Genomic DNA, 14,767 nt, shown 5'->3' on the forward strand with positions numbered 1-14,767 from the left:
AACTGAATATGTGTTGACTCAACTTGAGTTGGAATGAATCTGGCTTAATAGGAGGATTCCTTTTTAGAGTAGCCTGAAAAAGAGTTAAAATATGGCTTTAACGGCCTGAAATCAAATTCAAATACAGCTTTAAATGGACATTTAAATCCAACAACAGAACTGTCCAATATTATCCGTGTGACACACTGGATATATGTTGTCCCCCCCCTGAATTGGAATGAACCTGGCTTAAGAGGAGCATTCCTTTTTTGAGTAGCTTGAAAAAGAGTTGAAATCTGGCTTTAACATCCTGAAATTCTTTTTCAAATATAGATTTAATTAACCATTCAAACCTTTAATTTCAAATAAACAACATCAGAATCGACCAATATTTCCTGAGTGACAACGTGGATATGTTTTGTCTCCCGCAGAGTTGGAATGAACCTGGCATTACAGGTGGATTCCATTGCAGAGTAGCCTAAACATTAGTAAAAATATGGCTTTAACAGCATGATATGAATTTCAAATATAGCTTTACTTTGACATTTTTGCCTTCAAGTTTAAAATCCTACATCAGAATGGTACGATATTACCGAAGTGACACACTGGACATGTGTTGTCTCACCCAGAGTGGGAATAAACCTGGCATAACAGGAGGATTCATTTTTAGAGTAGCCTGAAAATTAGTAAAAATATGGCTTCTACAGCCTGATAAAGATTTCAAACATAGCTTTACTTGGACATGTATGCTTTTAATTTTAAAATCCTACATCAGAATGGTCCAATTTTACCATTGGATATGTGTTGTCTTGGTCTATGGTTCCGCGGTCACACACACATTAGAACCATTATTGATATATCCTCAACCTTTCTTTAAATGAATGGAGGATTGTAAAAATATAAAAGCCAAGGATTGAAAAGTGGGATTACATCCCAAAAGATAAAACACATTGTGAAAGGGGAAAATAAAGGAGACAGGTCACTTTCCCTATCTTCTTTGATTTCAAACAGAATTCCCTTCTTTTCATTGGCAAAAAAGGGATTATGTCATTGATTGAGAGATGGGGGGGAATTCAGACACAGCCACGCATTTATTCCTCATAGTCTTGCTGCCATCTTGTGATATTATGTACATATTACAAGCTAGAAGTTTTTCAACTTTCCATCCAAGGACTGACTCCAGACTGAGTTCAACACCAAAGGTTTTAGACGTCTTTAGTGTTCTGCTTTGCAGCTTGGACGCTCATCCAATTGGTGGTATTCATCACCTCATCAATGGCAGCCAGGATAAGAATCAGAATCAGAAAAGGATTTATTCCCAGGTAAGTTACACTAGTAAGTACCACGGGTAAAGAATGCGCCTTGGTGGTTTGTGCATACATAAACATTTGAAATAAGTTTTACATCACTGCTTAAAACCCATTTTTACTGACTTGCTTCCATGTGATGTCTCTTTTTATTCTCTTTTCATTTTATTTTAAATTCTCTTTGATTTTCTATTATTTTCTTCTACTTCTCTTTTTACTTGTTTCTTTTGATATTTTAATCTTGCATTTCTATTGATCCTTATTTTATCGCTTATATGTATATGCTTGTTTTGTCTTTTCCTAACTATGTTTTACATTAATTTTGCCTTTTGTATTTATTTACCCAATTATGTCTAACTGATGTTTCAATTCGCTTGACAATTAGCACGTTTGGCTCCACTCTAGGTGTCTGTTATGACCACTTTTGCCTGGCTCTGTGAAAGGACTTTATAAACATTGTAATTATTATTATATATAAAACATTAGAAAAAAACGAAACCACTTAATATTTATTCATGTATAATAATTCATGTTGTACACCAAAGACAAAGTCAGTGGGCTTTCTGGCTGTTTCAGAGATTGTCACAAAGTCCTGAAAAAGCAATGCACAGTTACCTCAAAATTGAGGGGAAGGGTTGTCTCTCCTTGAAGTAATATCATGTTGCACAGTTCAGACTATAGAGTAGACGTCTCCAATTACATTTGTCATTTTTAAATGTCTTGTTTTCTGATAAAATTAAGATGCAATTTAATATCTTACTACCGCTTTCATTTACACTTAGTCACATACATGGTCTAATTCTAATCCACTCAAGACACGTGAAGTAACTAAATAAATACGGGGTCTGAGTTAACGGTGTAAAGTAAATATCCAGGCCGGAATCAAAACAACCTTAAAGTATTCAAGTATTTACTTCAATGTTTAATTTCTAGAGCGTAACTTTTTTATATTAATGAACGTCCGTTTCATTCAAGTCGTTGCCAAATTAGTCGAGACAAGGCTAATTAAGACCATCAGCTCCACACAACTCTCTCTGTATTTCTCAGTATGGCTTTTTTTCAGAAAAGGTTGTCATCGCAGAGTAACTATCTCTTTGGACAATGCGTCATGGAGGTGCTTGAGTCCGAGAGCAATAACTTCAGTTTTATCTGAGTTTAACATTAGAAAATTACAGGTCATCCAGGTTTTAATATCCTGAAGGCATATTTGAAGTTTAGCTAACTGATTAGTTTCATCCGGCTTGATCGATAGATATAATTGAGTATCATCTGCATAACAATGAACGTTTATGGAGTGTTTCCTGATGTTATTACCTAAAGAAAGCATACATAAAGTGAACAGGATTGGACCGAGCACAGATCCTTGTGGGACTCCATGACTAACTTTGGCGTGCACGGAGGATTCATTGTTAACATGAACAAACTGAGATCGATCTGATAAATAAGACATAAACCAGCTTAGAGCAGTTCCAATCTCTGTAATAAGATGATTGGTCAATGGTATCAAATGCAGCACTAAGATCTAATAACACCAGTACAGAGATAAGTCCTTTGTCTGATGCAATCAGGAGGTCATTAGTAATTTTCACAAGTGCTGTCTCTGTGCTATGATGAGCTCTAAATCCCGACTGAAAATCCTCAAATAAGCTGTTGCTATGCAGAAAGTCACAAAGCTGTTTTGCGACTGCTTTCTCAAGAATCTTAGAGAGAAATGGAAGGTTGGATATAGGTCTATAGTTGGCTAAAACATTGGGATCAAGGTTGGGCTTTTTCAGAAGAGTTTTAATTACAGCTACTTTGAAGTGCTGTGGTTCATAGCCTGTTGATAAAGAAAGATTGGTTATATCTAGTTGAGTGTTGACTAAGGGTAAAACTTCTTTAAGTAGCCTAGTCAGGATGGGGTCTAAGAGGCAGGTTGATGGTTTAGATGAAGAAATAATTGAATTAAATTGATGAAGATCAAGTGAAGGAAAGCAGTCTAAATATGTATCTGGTTTTACAGCTGTTCCTAAGGTTCCTGAGTTTACAGATAAGTCAGTGCCAGTTAAAGGCAGGTCTTGGTGAATTTTGCTTCTAATAGTAAAGAATTGAAGAATCTTTGAAGAATCTCATGAAGTCGTTACTACTTAGAGCCATGGGAATACTTGGCTCAATATAGCTGTGACCATCGGTCAGCCTGGCTACAGTGCTGAAAAGAAACCTGGGGTTGTTACCATTTTCCTCTATTAATGACGAGTAGTACGCTGTTCTGGCATTACGGAGGGCCTTCCTATACATTTTAAGACTATCTTGCGAGATTAGACGAGAATTTTCCAGTTTGGTGGAACGCCAAATCTTCTCAAGTTTCCGCGATGTTTGCTTTAATTTGCGAGCTTCAGTGTTATACAATGGAGCTAACCGTTTTGGTTTTATCATCTTCTTTTTTAGAGGGGCAACAGACTCAAGTGTCATTCGTAGCAAGCCTGCTGCACTATCAACCAAATGATTGATTTGGGAGGGACTGAAAATAGCATAGGAGTCCTCCGTTACTTTGTAACTTGGTAATGAATTAAAAGCTGATGGAATCACATCCGTAAATTTAGCTACAGCACTATCAGATAGACATCTTGTATAGAAGTTTTTGCCTAATGGCTTGTAGTTCAGTAGTATAAACTCAAAAGTTATAAAACAGTGGTCAGATAAAAAGGGATTTTGTGGGAAAACTATTAAATGTTCAATTTCAACACCAAATACCAGAACAAGATCGAGGGTGTGGTTTAAATGGTGAGTCGGTTTATGAACACTTTGAGAGAAGCCAATAGAATCTAATAGAGAGATAAACGCAGTGCTAAGGCTATCATTCTCATCGTCCACATGAATAATAAAAACCCTTACAATAATAACTGTCCGTTTTAAGGACTAAATATGACAAAAACTCAGCAAATTCAGATGAGAATTCAGAGTATGGACCAGGTGCTCGGTACACCATAACAAATAGAACTGATTGCAATGATTTCCAACTTGGGTGTGAAAGACTAAGAACAAGACTTTCAAATGAGTTATAATTTAGTTTAGGATTAGAGCTGATTAGTAGACTAGAATCAAAGATAGCTGCAACTCCATTGTACCTCCTCGGCCTGTGCCTCGAGGAATGTGAGTATTAAAATGACTGGGAGGGGTGGATTCATTTAGACTAACACATTCCCCATCACCCAGCCAGGTTTCAGTAAGACAAAATAAATCAATATTAGAATCTGATATTAATTAATTTACTAGTACACCTTTGGAAGAGAGAGATCTGATGTTTAAGAGTCCACATTTAATTATCCTATTATTTTGCACTGTTGCACTTGTGGTTTTAATTGTTATGAGGTCTTCATGCACAGCTCCTCTTCTGTTTACCTTTAATGGAAAGCATATCAATAGGGAAATAAATGATCATGCACTGCATGTGAAACTGTGCCCAAACACACTGAAAGGAGCAAATGGAGCTAAGGGCACTGATTGCCTTGATTGATTTCAGGTGTGGGCCTACAACAGGCAGCAGCAGGGCTAGCAGGAGGGAGACAGGAGCTTCCATTGTACACCTGCAGCAGCAGCGGACACAAGCTGACTTTCCCATTGTTGATGGCTGTGTGAACACACTGGCTTGGAAATGGCTAGCGGGTAATGTTACTTCAAGTCACATCACATTCAAGTCTTTTAGAGCTGGGGTCGACAGTGTGCTGTGGCTTTTTGGGCTATGAATTTCTTGTGGTTTCATGCTAGATCTTTTTTTAATTTTTTTTTTTATAAGGGTTTACCCAGCAATTAGTATGAAACCGTGAAAGTACATTTCCACTATTATTGCTGCCTTCTACTCTCTGTGTGTTGTCGTTCTCTAACTCTCTTTGTGTCGAGAAACAACAACAACAACAACAACAAACTTAGTGCTGGCAAGCTATAAGCTGAAAATAGTACATTTTGAAGAAAATTTGAATTGTGCAGCAAGGCAGGCCTGCTTTCTTTCACGATCTTTCAATTATTGTAAAGATTTACAAAGAATATGTTAATAGAATTCACTATCCAACTGGGATGATTTGGTGCACATTTGTGTAGGTATGTAGGCTTTTAGGCCACAACAAATCGGAGACAAACCATAATAAAGTTTAACTTAACTGGACTTTTATTAAATCAACTCAACCAAATTAAAGCATTATTAAGATGTGGAGTATAGTCAGTGGTGTATGTGTGCATTAGTGAATCTGTAAAGTGCAAGCAACACATTATGGTCCACCAAAAGTAAAACCAGGGAGAGCAGGAATAGCGCCAACCAGTCACAGGCAGTACAAATGGCTCAAATGCATTACTTAACTGTATTGTGTGAACAGTTAATTTAATATTGTATGTGGTGTTTTTTTTTTTTTTTGCGGGTGCAAATGTTCCACCAAAACAAGTTCCTTTCTGTGACCAGTTTGCAGAGCTAGCTATCAGGCTTGTTTGAGGTGAGCTGCTCCCCACCAGCCGTGGGCCGTACAAAAAGCCGCGGTCAAGTCGTACAGTTTACAGCTGCCTTCAGTCTGAACAGGAAGTCACAGATATACTCACATCCTATTAGGTCTGACTCATTAAAATGTTATCAGACTCATAGATCAACACATGGTTTGATCACTTTGTTAAAATGCTCTTCAAGCAATGTGTTTATGTTAACAAACAAGGCTGTAGATGATCCATGATCTGAACGGATTTAGTCTCTCTGACTTCAAAATGTATCCAACTTAAACCTGTAAAGAAAAAGCCTTTAACTCAGACAAACTGCAATAAATATCTCTAATTTTTTATATATATGTATAGGGGGGGGGCCTTGACCAACTTGGCCACTTTGCTCATTTGAAAGCCATGTCTCTCTCCCATGGGTGGGCCAAATTCTCTGGGCAGGCAGAGCAGAGAAAAGGGCGGTAACCTTGCTCCTTATGACCTCATAAGGGGCAAGATTTCAGCTCAGCCTTTCGAAACATTCATTTTCTCAAAGGCAGAGCAGGATACACATGGCTCGGTTTACATCTATCGCCATTTCGAGCCACCGGGGGATCATAGGGAGGTTGGGGGAACACGTATTGTTTAAAAAAACCTCAAAGGGAAATCTTCCTGCCATGGGAACTTGAATTATTTCTTTGTCTGTGTGATCTGATTCTTTGGCAGAGCTGCTGATTGCAGTGGCGCTGGAGCCAAAATGTTCCAGTTCATGCAGAGCCTGACTCGTAAGAAACCTATGGAGCCAGAAGGTGAGGAGTCCAACTTCTGCCGATGCCTGACCACCTTGGACCTGGTGGGTCTCGGTGTTGGCAGCACACTTGGAGCTGGTGTATACGTGCTATCAGGAGAGGTGTCCAGGGAAGTGGCCGGGCCCAGCATAATCCTCTCCTTCCTAGTTGCAGCCTTGGCTTCGGTAATTGCTGGGTTGTGCTATGCAGAGTTTGGAGCCCGCGTGCCCAAGACGGGCTCAGCTTACCTTTACACGTATGTGGCTGTAGGAGAGGTGTGGGCCTTTGTGACTGGCTGGAACCTGCTGCTGTCATATGTCATTGGTAAGTAAAACACACAATAATGAAGAAGTTGTTCAGACCAATATGTTGTGGCTTTAGTCCCCCTTATTTTACCAATGGCCCAGACAATTACTATGCATTTTCCATATGGATATGACAAACTAATGATCCACTCATTGCAAATACCGTGCCCAGTGGTGGAAAACTGATTCAGATTATTTCCTTAAAGGGATAATATACACAGTCAGCTGAACCAGTTACGTTTTTTTTCTTCTCACAGACACGTTAACATGCACGCACGGCAGGACCGACAATCGAAACATATTGCAAAGCTCAGATTGCAACACGCACGGAGGGAGTGCACCTTCATTTTCTGCTCTGGATGCAGTTACTCCACTTTATCTTTACAATTGCTGCTACATTAATGTTTTCAATATCCAGTAAGCCTACGGGCTCTTATGTAGAAGTACTAATACCCACGCTGTGAAAATACTCCACTACAAGTAAAAGTCTGGCATTCAAAACCCCACCTTACTTCAAGATATACTAAGATTTAATAAAATACAATGTACAGTATAGACTGTAACACAAGGGTTATCTCAGTCAACACTCATGACCCACCAGAAGTGACTACATTTAAAATATATTTTTCCAAAGTCTGATACTTATGACGGGTCTTCAGACATGTGAGTTTGTCCACTGCAAAACACATCATACATCATTTCTGATCAGTAGGGCCTCCAAAAATACATCCAAAGTGAATGTGTTGTGATTTTGTATGTGCACACTATTAATTCTTAACCAACTAACTCTGTAATCCATGTACATCCCATATACAGTACATTAACATGAATCTGGCATTAGATGAATGTAGTCCAGAAGAACTGTGTTGGAAGGTCTTGATTGATACATTTTATAACTGTCAATCTTATTGGGAGACAATGGTATGAGAGCTCTTATAAAGCAAAGCCAATAAGTAGTACAGAAAAATAAAAATAAAAGCCCAATCAAAATGTATTTTTCTTTTTCCCCTTTTCCTTTGTTCTTCTCAGGGACATCTAGTGTGGCGGTAGCCTGGACTGGGACCTTTGATGACCTGATGGAAAACGTTATTGCTAAAACTCTGGAAAAACATACACCAATGGACTTTCCTGGCTTGGCTCCATACCCAGACTTCTTTGCTGCTGGACTCATTATGCTGCTCGCTGGTAATATCTGTCATTTTATGTGGAAGTTAAGGATATAAGATGCAGAATATTCGGCGAGCTGAAATTCTTTAAGTTGTACACTTTATTTTTTTGTAAATGTCAGGAATTCTTGCGCTTGGTGTGAAGGAGTCGGCGGTCGTGAACACAGTTTTTACTGCACTGAATGTAATTGTGTTGGTCTTTATCATCATCGCTGGCTTTATAAAAGGAGACATTAACAACTGGTACATCAGCCCGGAGACTATCCTGAATGCAACTCGACACATGGAGTAAGATTTCTCCTTTTTACAGTATTTATTTGGGATTCAAAACATGATTCTCCTATGTACTTAAATGCTCAGCTCATCTGAATTACATAAACATATGTTCTCATCTACATGTAGCTAAGGTCTTGAGGGGTCTACTCAGTACCTAGAAACCCAACCTGGTTCGTGAGTCAGATAGTCTATTTAATATTCAGTCAAATTGGATTTGACTATCGCCGCAGGTGTTAAGGTCATTGTAGTGCTGGGTGGTAAGACCAACAAGTTGGATCATGGTGTTTTTTATGATTCTGACGGTTTCATGGTATATCACAATATCTTTTTCTTTTTCATGACTGGGCCACCTTATAGGTTCATAATGAATTATTCTGCTGTCAGGAAAAGAGTACAAATACATTTTATTGTCATGTTTACGGACAGCTTTGATTACTAACGCGTATGTATGTGATCAAAGCATAACAATCCTCCTGATATGACCATTACTGTGTTCTAAATACTTTTTACAAGGGCTACAGCTAACTTTTCTTTATCAATTGTTTTCTTAATCATTAAACTCTTTGGTTTACAAATGAAATGAAAAATGTTAATCAGTGTTTCCCAAAAGCCAAAGATGATGTCCTCAAATATTGTTTTGTCTACACCTCAAAGAGATTTAGTTTACTGTCACAGAAGAGTGAAGAAACATATTTACATTTAAGGAGCTGGACTGTCTCCTATTTTAGTGATTAGCTGCTGGGGAACATATGACAATGTACACTCTGAGTGAAAGCGATTTAATAAGGTATTTTCTTTCTTTCTACAGGAACCTTACATCATCACATAATGAAACTGTTGACTTTGGTGTTGGGGGCTTCTTCCCCTTTGGCATTGATGGCACATTGGCAGGAGCAGCAACCTGTTTTTATGCTTTTGTTGGATTTGACTGCATTGCCACAACAGGTACTACCACTGTACTAGGAGTACCGATTTTGTTGATTTGATGTCTTGGGATGAATGAGCACTTTTTTTTTTTTTTTTTAAACGACATTGGAGTTTCACACAGGATATTAAACTAATGCAACAATCTTGTATAAAGCACTTGAAAGCTATACTTGAGTACAAGCATTTCACCTGTCACCTTGTAGTATATTACTTGAGTAAAAGTCTTAAAGTATTCGATATTTACTGTACTTAAGTATCTAAAGTAATTTACATTTTCAGTACAACACTGGTTTGTAACAAAGCTATTGCAGATGAAACTCAAAAGTTAAGCTCATAAAAAATTGCATATCTCAAACAACTTTTTACATAGTTCAAATCACTTGGAGTATTAAATATTTTGTTTCTACATACAGAAATATTTTGGATCAATATGTCTTATGTCAATTTTAGTTTTGATAAACCTTATTTTTTAAATATGGTTTGACTCAACCAAGTTTAACTTTGGTTGCAATGATTCTAGGGATATGAAGCATTTGAAGATACTCCAAGAAATGAAACTACATAAGCAAAAACACCAAGGGCACTGGTGAACAGTTTGGATTGTTTAAAGGGTCATAGCTATCGCAAAATATTGAATATCGGCGGTAGTATTGCCCCAGAATGGTTGCAAGAATTGCGCTAATGGACCTGCCTTTTTCAGGTGAGGAGGTGCAGAACCCACAGAAAGCGATACCTATTGGGATCGTGGTGTCCCTGCTCGTCTGCTTTCTGGCCTACTTTGGCGTGTCAGCCACTCTGACTCTCATGATGCCCTACTATCTGCTCGACAGCCACAGCCCTCTACCTGTGGCCTTTGAGTATGTAGGCTGGGAGCCGGCGAAGTACGTTGTGGCCGTGGGATCGCTGTGTGCACTCTCAACAAGGTACTGGTGTTTAGTTCTTTTTCATGAGGTAGAAGGTTATCATTCTGAAAATGTTAGTTTTAATGCCTCCAGTTGACTTTTTGTCCTCTTAGAAATAGCCACCAAAACTTACCTCGGCTTTGTTGGGATGAAGAATTACTATGTGCATGTTACATGTAAAAAATTACTTGAGTAAAACCCCACTTACTATTGTTTGCGCGTGTAACCGGTATGGCCTCAGTACCGGTTACCCCCGTTGTGTCTAACGAGTGACGCAGACGAATGGGGACTCAGACTTTGGCTCAGGACATTTATTGCTGTTTAGTGTTTTAAGAAGAGAAAACCAGGTGACCAGATTTCTTAGACAAAATCCGGGCACACTTTCAGCCCAGAGGCGTATATAGGCCTACCTCCAAAACACGTCATGTTTTTATTTTTGGAAAACTTAAAACGGGGACACTAGACCTAGAGCTGTGCTCATTAGGGGAACATTGTATTAATTACATGTACATCTGCCTCGCGCTACTCAAGGTACATACCGCTCTCGGCCAGGTCCAACATCGTCTGACGAGAGCCGGGAAAACCAACAGTAGTTCCCAAAACGGCCAGCAGAGGGCACATTTCCAATGTAAAACACAGTCCCTTCATTAAAAAGAGCAAACAAAAAAGAATACACAGTAAAATGAGGGATATTTGGAATACCAACATTTTTCCACACCTGCTACACATGCTCAAGTCAGATCAATACATTTAAATGGTTTGAGTTTGATACAGCAGACGTCTTACATGTACAAATTACTTGAAATATAAGTGTCATGAAATGGTCACATACCATCCCCCAGCCTATTTGTAAACTGATCTTTATGTAAAATCTGTTTGACAGATATGAAGTGCTTACGTCATATGGAAATGAATGTCTAACCTGATTGGTGTTGCTGGCAGGCTTTCCCTTCACTCTAACAAAGTGTTGTTGTTTTTAACCAGTCTCCTGGGAGTGATGTTTCCAATGCCACGAGTGCTCTTCGCCATGGCGAGAGACGGCCTGATCTTCAAGCCTCTTTCTTACATGAGCTCCAGGCAAAGCCCCGTCGTGGCCACGCTGTCTTCAGGAGCCGTAGCCGGTAATGAAAGTTTGTTCATATTGGACCATTCTGCACCTCATGGTGCATCAAAGCCAATGCAGGAAGTAGTGTGCCCTTAATGTGATGAGGGAGGAAGTCGGGCGGGTGGATGGGCATGCAGCACAGCTCAATCTCCAGCATTCCCATCTCATCACTGGTCTGCAATGTGTAATGGCAATCTTCCCCAAATGTGTTTTAATAATTGACTATATTTCATACATTAATTTTTTAAGAGCAAACTGTTAAAAGTGTTTCACAAAAGACATGAGGCAACCAATATAAAAACACTCATGAAGAATAGAGTGAAATGGAAATAAATTAAAATGAGTGAAAAAGGAAGTCTTCAGTGATTAAAATGTGAGATGCTGTAAAACATGGGAATTGAACATATTTTGGTGTTTTTGTAAAACATGGTTGAAGATTATAGATAGATATTTGAAGGTGAGTGTTAACCTAACATGATTCTTATTTATTAGAATAAATATAAAGCTTTTCCTAAGGCTGCTCGTGTCATCTTAACTCGGCATCGCCCACAGACTCAGGTCAGTAACGTATACGTGCATCTCTCTGCAGCTATCATGGTCCTGTTCTTTGACTTGAAGACGCTGGTTGACATGAGTTCAATTGGGACCATCTTTGCGTACACTCTTGTCGCAGTGTGTATTCTTATTTTAAGGTATGTACACTCTGATTAACTAGATTTAAACAGTTTGTTTAGTATAAAGCATACATTTTAACATGAGAATTGTAGACTGAAAGGAATAACCTTTTTACCAACTTCATTCATGTAAAACCTCTACCTTCGCTTGTATGAGCGTGTTGCGTATGTTTTCTCTCTCGCAGGTACAAGGAAGACCCTGGTCTCATCCACAGACCGGAAGCATTTAGTGTGATGGGGCTGTTGAAGCCTCCGGCGCGACCCACCCACCGCACTTCAAAAAATGTCAACATATTCATCGTTATAATTTGTAAGTAATCCCTCATATTCTTTAGTAGTGATGGCCAAATAAAGCCTCACAAAGCTTTGAAACATTTTTCTCTGAGCCCGCTAGGTGGCGCTCTTGGTTTAAAAGGCTCAAGGAATGGCAATGTAGTGTTTTCAATTTTATTTATAGTATTAAATCATAAGAGTTATCTCAAGACACTTTACATGGAGTAGGGCTGGTCCATTCTCTACGATTGACAAGGACCCAACAATTCCAGTAATTTCCCTAAGAGCAAGCACTTAGTGCAACAGCAGCGAGGCAAAAACTTTTTAGGGAGAAACCTTGGACAGGCCCAGGCTCTTGGTGGACGGGGTATGATCAACAGTGGCAACTATAATAAAGATAATGGAACTGGGACTAGAAATGGTTGTTGTAGTAGTTCATGGCGCAGCGGGGACTGCACGGCGTGGCAGGGAATAGCAGGACATGGCAGGGCGTCGAGCTGGACCAAGGTGACAGCCTAATCTAAGGAAAACTTAAGGGTCCTGGGGAATAAGCTCCCCAGAGCTAAATTAATATAAGCATTTCTGGGACATAAATACACACAGATGGAAAGAGAGAAGAGATCAGTTTGTCAAAGGAAGTCCCTCGACAGTCTCAAAATACAACGGCATAACTAAGTTCTGGTCCAAGGGAAACCCGAGTCAGCTCTATAAGGGTTGGTGGATGAATCTGACAACTTTGAAGAGAAGCAGAGAGGGGGTGCCGTGACTGAAGTTGGACACCCCCCCCCCCTTTCAACCCTTTGTTCAATAGAGACCGTATCTATTAGGTCAAAGGAGTACAGAAAAGAGTTCGCAAGGCTTCATTTAGCCATCGCTACTTAACAGACACATGTACTACAGTATGGTGGAGATTTCTGCACTTGCACGTTGCCATATTTACAGTGCCATTTTCCAGAGTTAGTGAAACAGCAATCCACAAAAAATCTGTTTGTGGGCAGGAAAGCCATATTTCCTTATTTACCGGGGTGGTTTTCAGGAGTTTGGATATTTGTATTTACTTTTAGATGGAAGATATTTCCCATGTTAAAGTTTCTTCTGACAGCTGTGATTCCTCTCTAGTGTTCCTGGTGATCGTTTTAAGCGTGCTGCTGTCCGAGGTAGTGGATTCTCTCCAGAGTCGAGACTTGTGGAGTGTGCTGCTCACCAGTGTCCTTGCGCTGACACTGGTCCTCGCTGTCGCTATCGTCTGGAGACAGCCACAGAGCACAATTAAAGCTGCTTTCATGGTAAATTGGAGGGTTGATGGTGGTGGGCAGGATTTCATACATCCCTAGGATTTGCAGGATTTTTAATTTTATTTACAGTTCCATGGGAATATCTTGTTAGGTGGGTCAGTTAGCCTTACTGGGGGGTTGTTGCAGGGCACAGAAAGTGAATGGCATAGACTCTATGTGTGAAGGGAGGCTATCCCAGGTTAAACCTACACTGACTGAATGAATGGAAGTTTGAATGATAAAAAAATAATAATTTAGTATGCAAAAACACTTTTTTTGGACTGAGATATTCAGAGTTTTGCTTGGCAGTTATACTAAGAAAGTTATATTCATGTTAAAACCGCGCATTAGACGTACTGGTAGGCAGATTCTGTTTTCCCGTCTTTTCCATTACCTGCTGTGGCTGCATATTAAGCTTAGCATACAGACAGGAGCGTGGTATGAATCCTCTAACTCTCACCAAGAAAGCAAAAAGTATTTTCAAAATGTCTCTCGCCCTGAACCAGTCATAAGTTCATGTGGTTTTTTTGCAGGTTCCCGGTCTCCCTGCAATTCCAGTTCTAAGTATCTTCATCAACACTTACCTGATGGTTCAGCTGGATGGAGAAGTTTGGATTAGTTATGCTGTGTGGATGGCTGTAGGTAAGAACATGCTGGTTTCAAGTGCCCTGAACAACCAGCTTATTGTGGAATATCTTTATTGTAGATGGAGAGATCTAACTAAACCAAGCTGTCTTTTTTTAAATTTATTTTAATATTAAATTGACCCTAAAAAAAAAAACACAACTCCTCCCTTAGGCATGATCATCTACTTTGGCTACGGGGTTCATCATAGTGTCCAGAAACAAAGGCTCTGGGAGGCTCGCACCCAACAAGATGTTGTTCCTGTTAACAGGGTGGTGGTTGTTGCTGCTTGATGTGTACTGGATTGTGTGACGTGCTGCTCTCCACTTAACATGGATTAAGTTGGTCACAGAATATGGTTCATCAAGGAATTCCCTTGAAATCCATTTTAGCATTTTATCCAGGTTTCAGGCCAAGTTGAATTGGGCTGTTCCTTTTGTTTTTATGCTAACGGTATTTTATCTTAAGTGTGTAGTCGTATTATCCATTATGACTCATCAGTCTTTCAAGACTATGCAATCTTGGATATTGTTTTAATGTATGTATCAAAAAAAAGATGAAATGTTTTTAAAATATAAATCCATATTGTGGAGGTCATTTAAATCAGTAAGAATTGTTGATGTTAATAAACTGCCGAAAAAAGTTGTATTGCGTGGATAAGAGTTGTTTTTTTTTCATTTTTTTTTTTTTCATGCTTTTACATTAACTTAAGCAGCATTTTGTTATCTGCTTC

The 14,767-nt window shown here is 39.2% G+C and overlaps 1 protein-coding gene across 1 annotated transcript; it reads left to right on the forward strand.

Moving 5' to 3' along the window:
* The first annotated feature begins 4,822 nt into the window (after positions 1-4,822).
* LOC117960465 (cationic amino acid transporter 2-like) lies at positions 4,823-14,480 on the forward strand. Its single transcript, XM_034898387.1, is given in 12 exon segments — positions 4,823-4,931; positions 6,447-6,832; positions 7,843-7,998; positions 8,102-8,267; positions 9,064-9,200; positions 9,883-10,105; positions 11,069-11,205; positions 11,779-11,922; positions 12,087-12,173; positions 13,256-13,422; positions 13,944-14,052; positions 14,209-14,480. Coding segments are annotated over 12 exon segments (1,842 nt in total). The 5' UTR covers positions 4,823-4,920; the 3' UTR covers positions 14,328-14,480.
* The last annotated feature ends 287 nt before the right edge of the window (positions 14,481-14,767 follow it).

Source organism: Etheostoma cragini, chromosome 17, assembly GCF_013103735.1.
Source record: "Etheostoma cragini isolate CJK2018 chromosome 17, CSU_Ecrag_1.0, whole genome shotgun sequence".
NCBI classification, from domain to species: Eukaryota; Metazoa; Chordata; class Actinopteri; order Perciformes; family Percidae; genus Etheostoma; species Etheostoma cragini.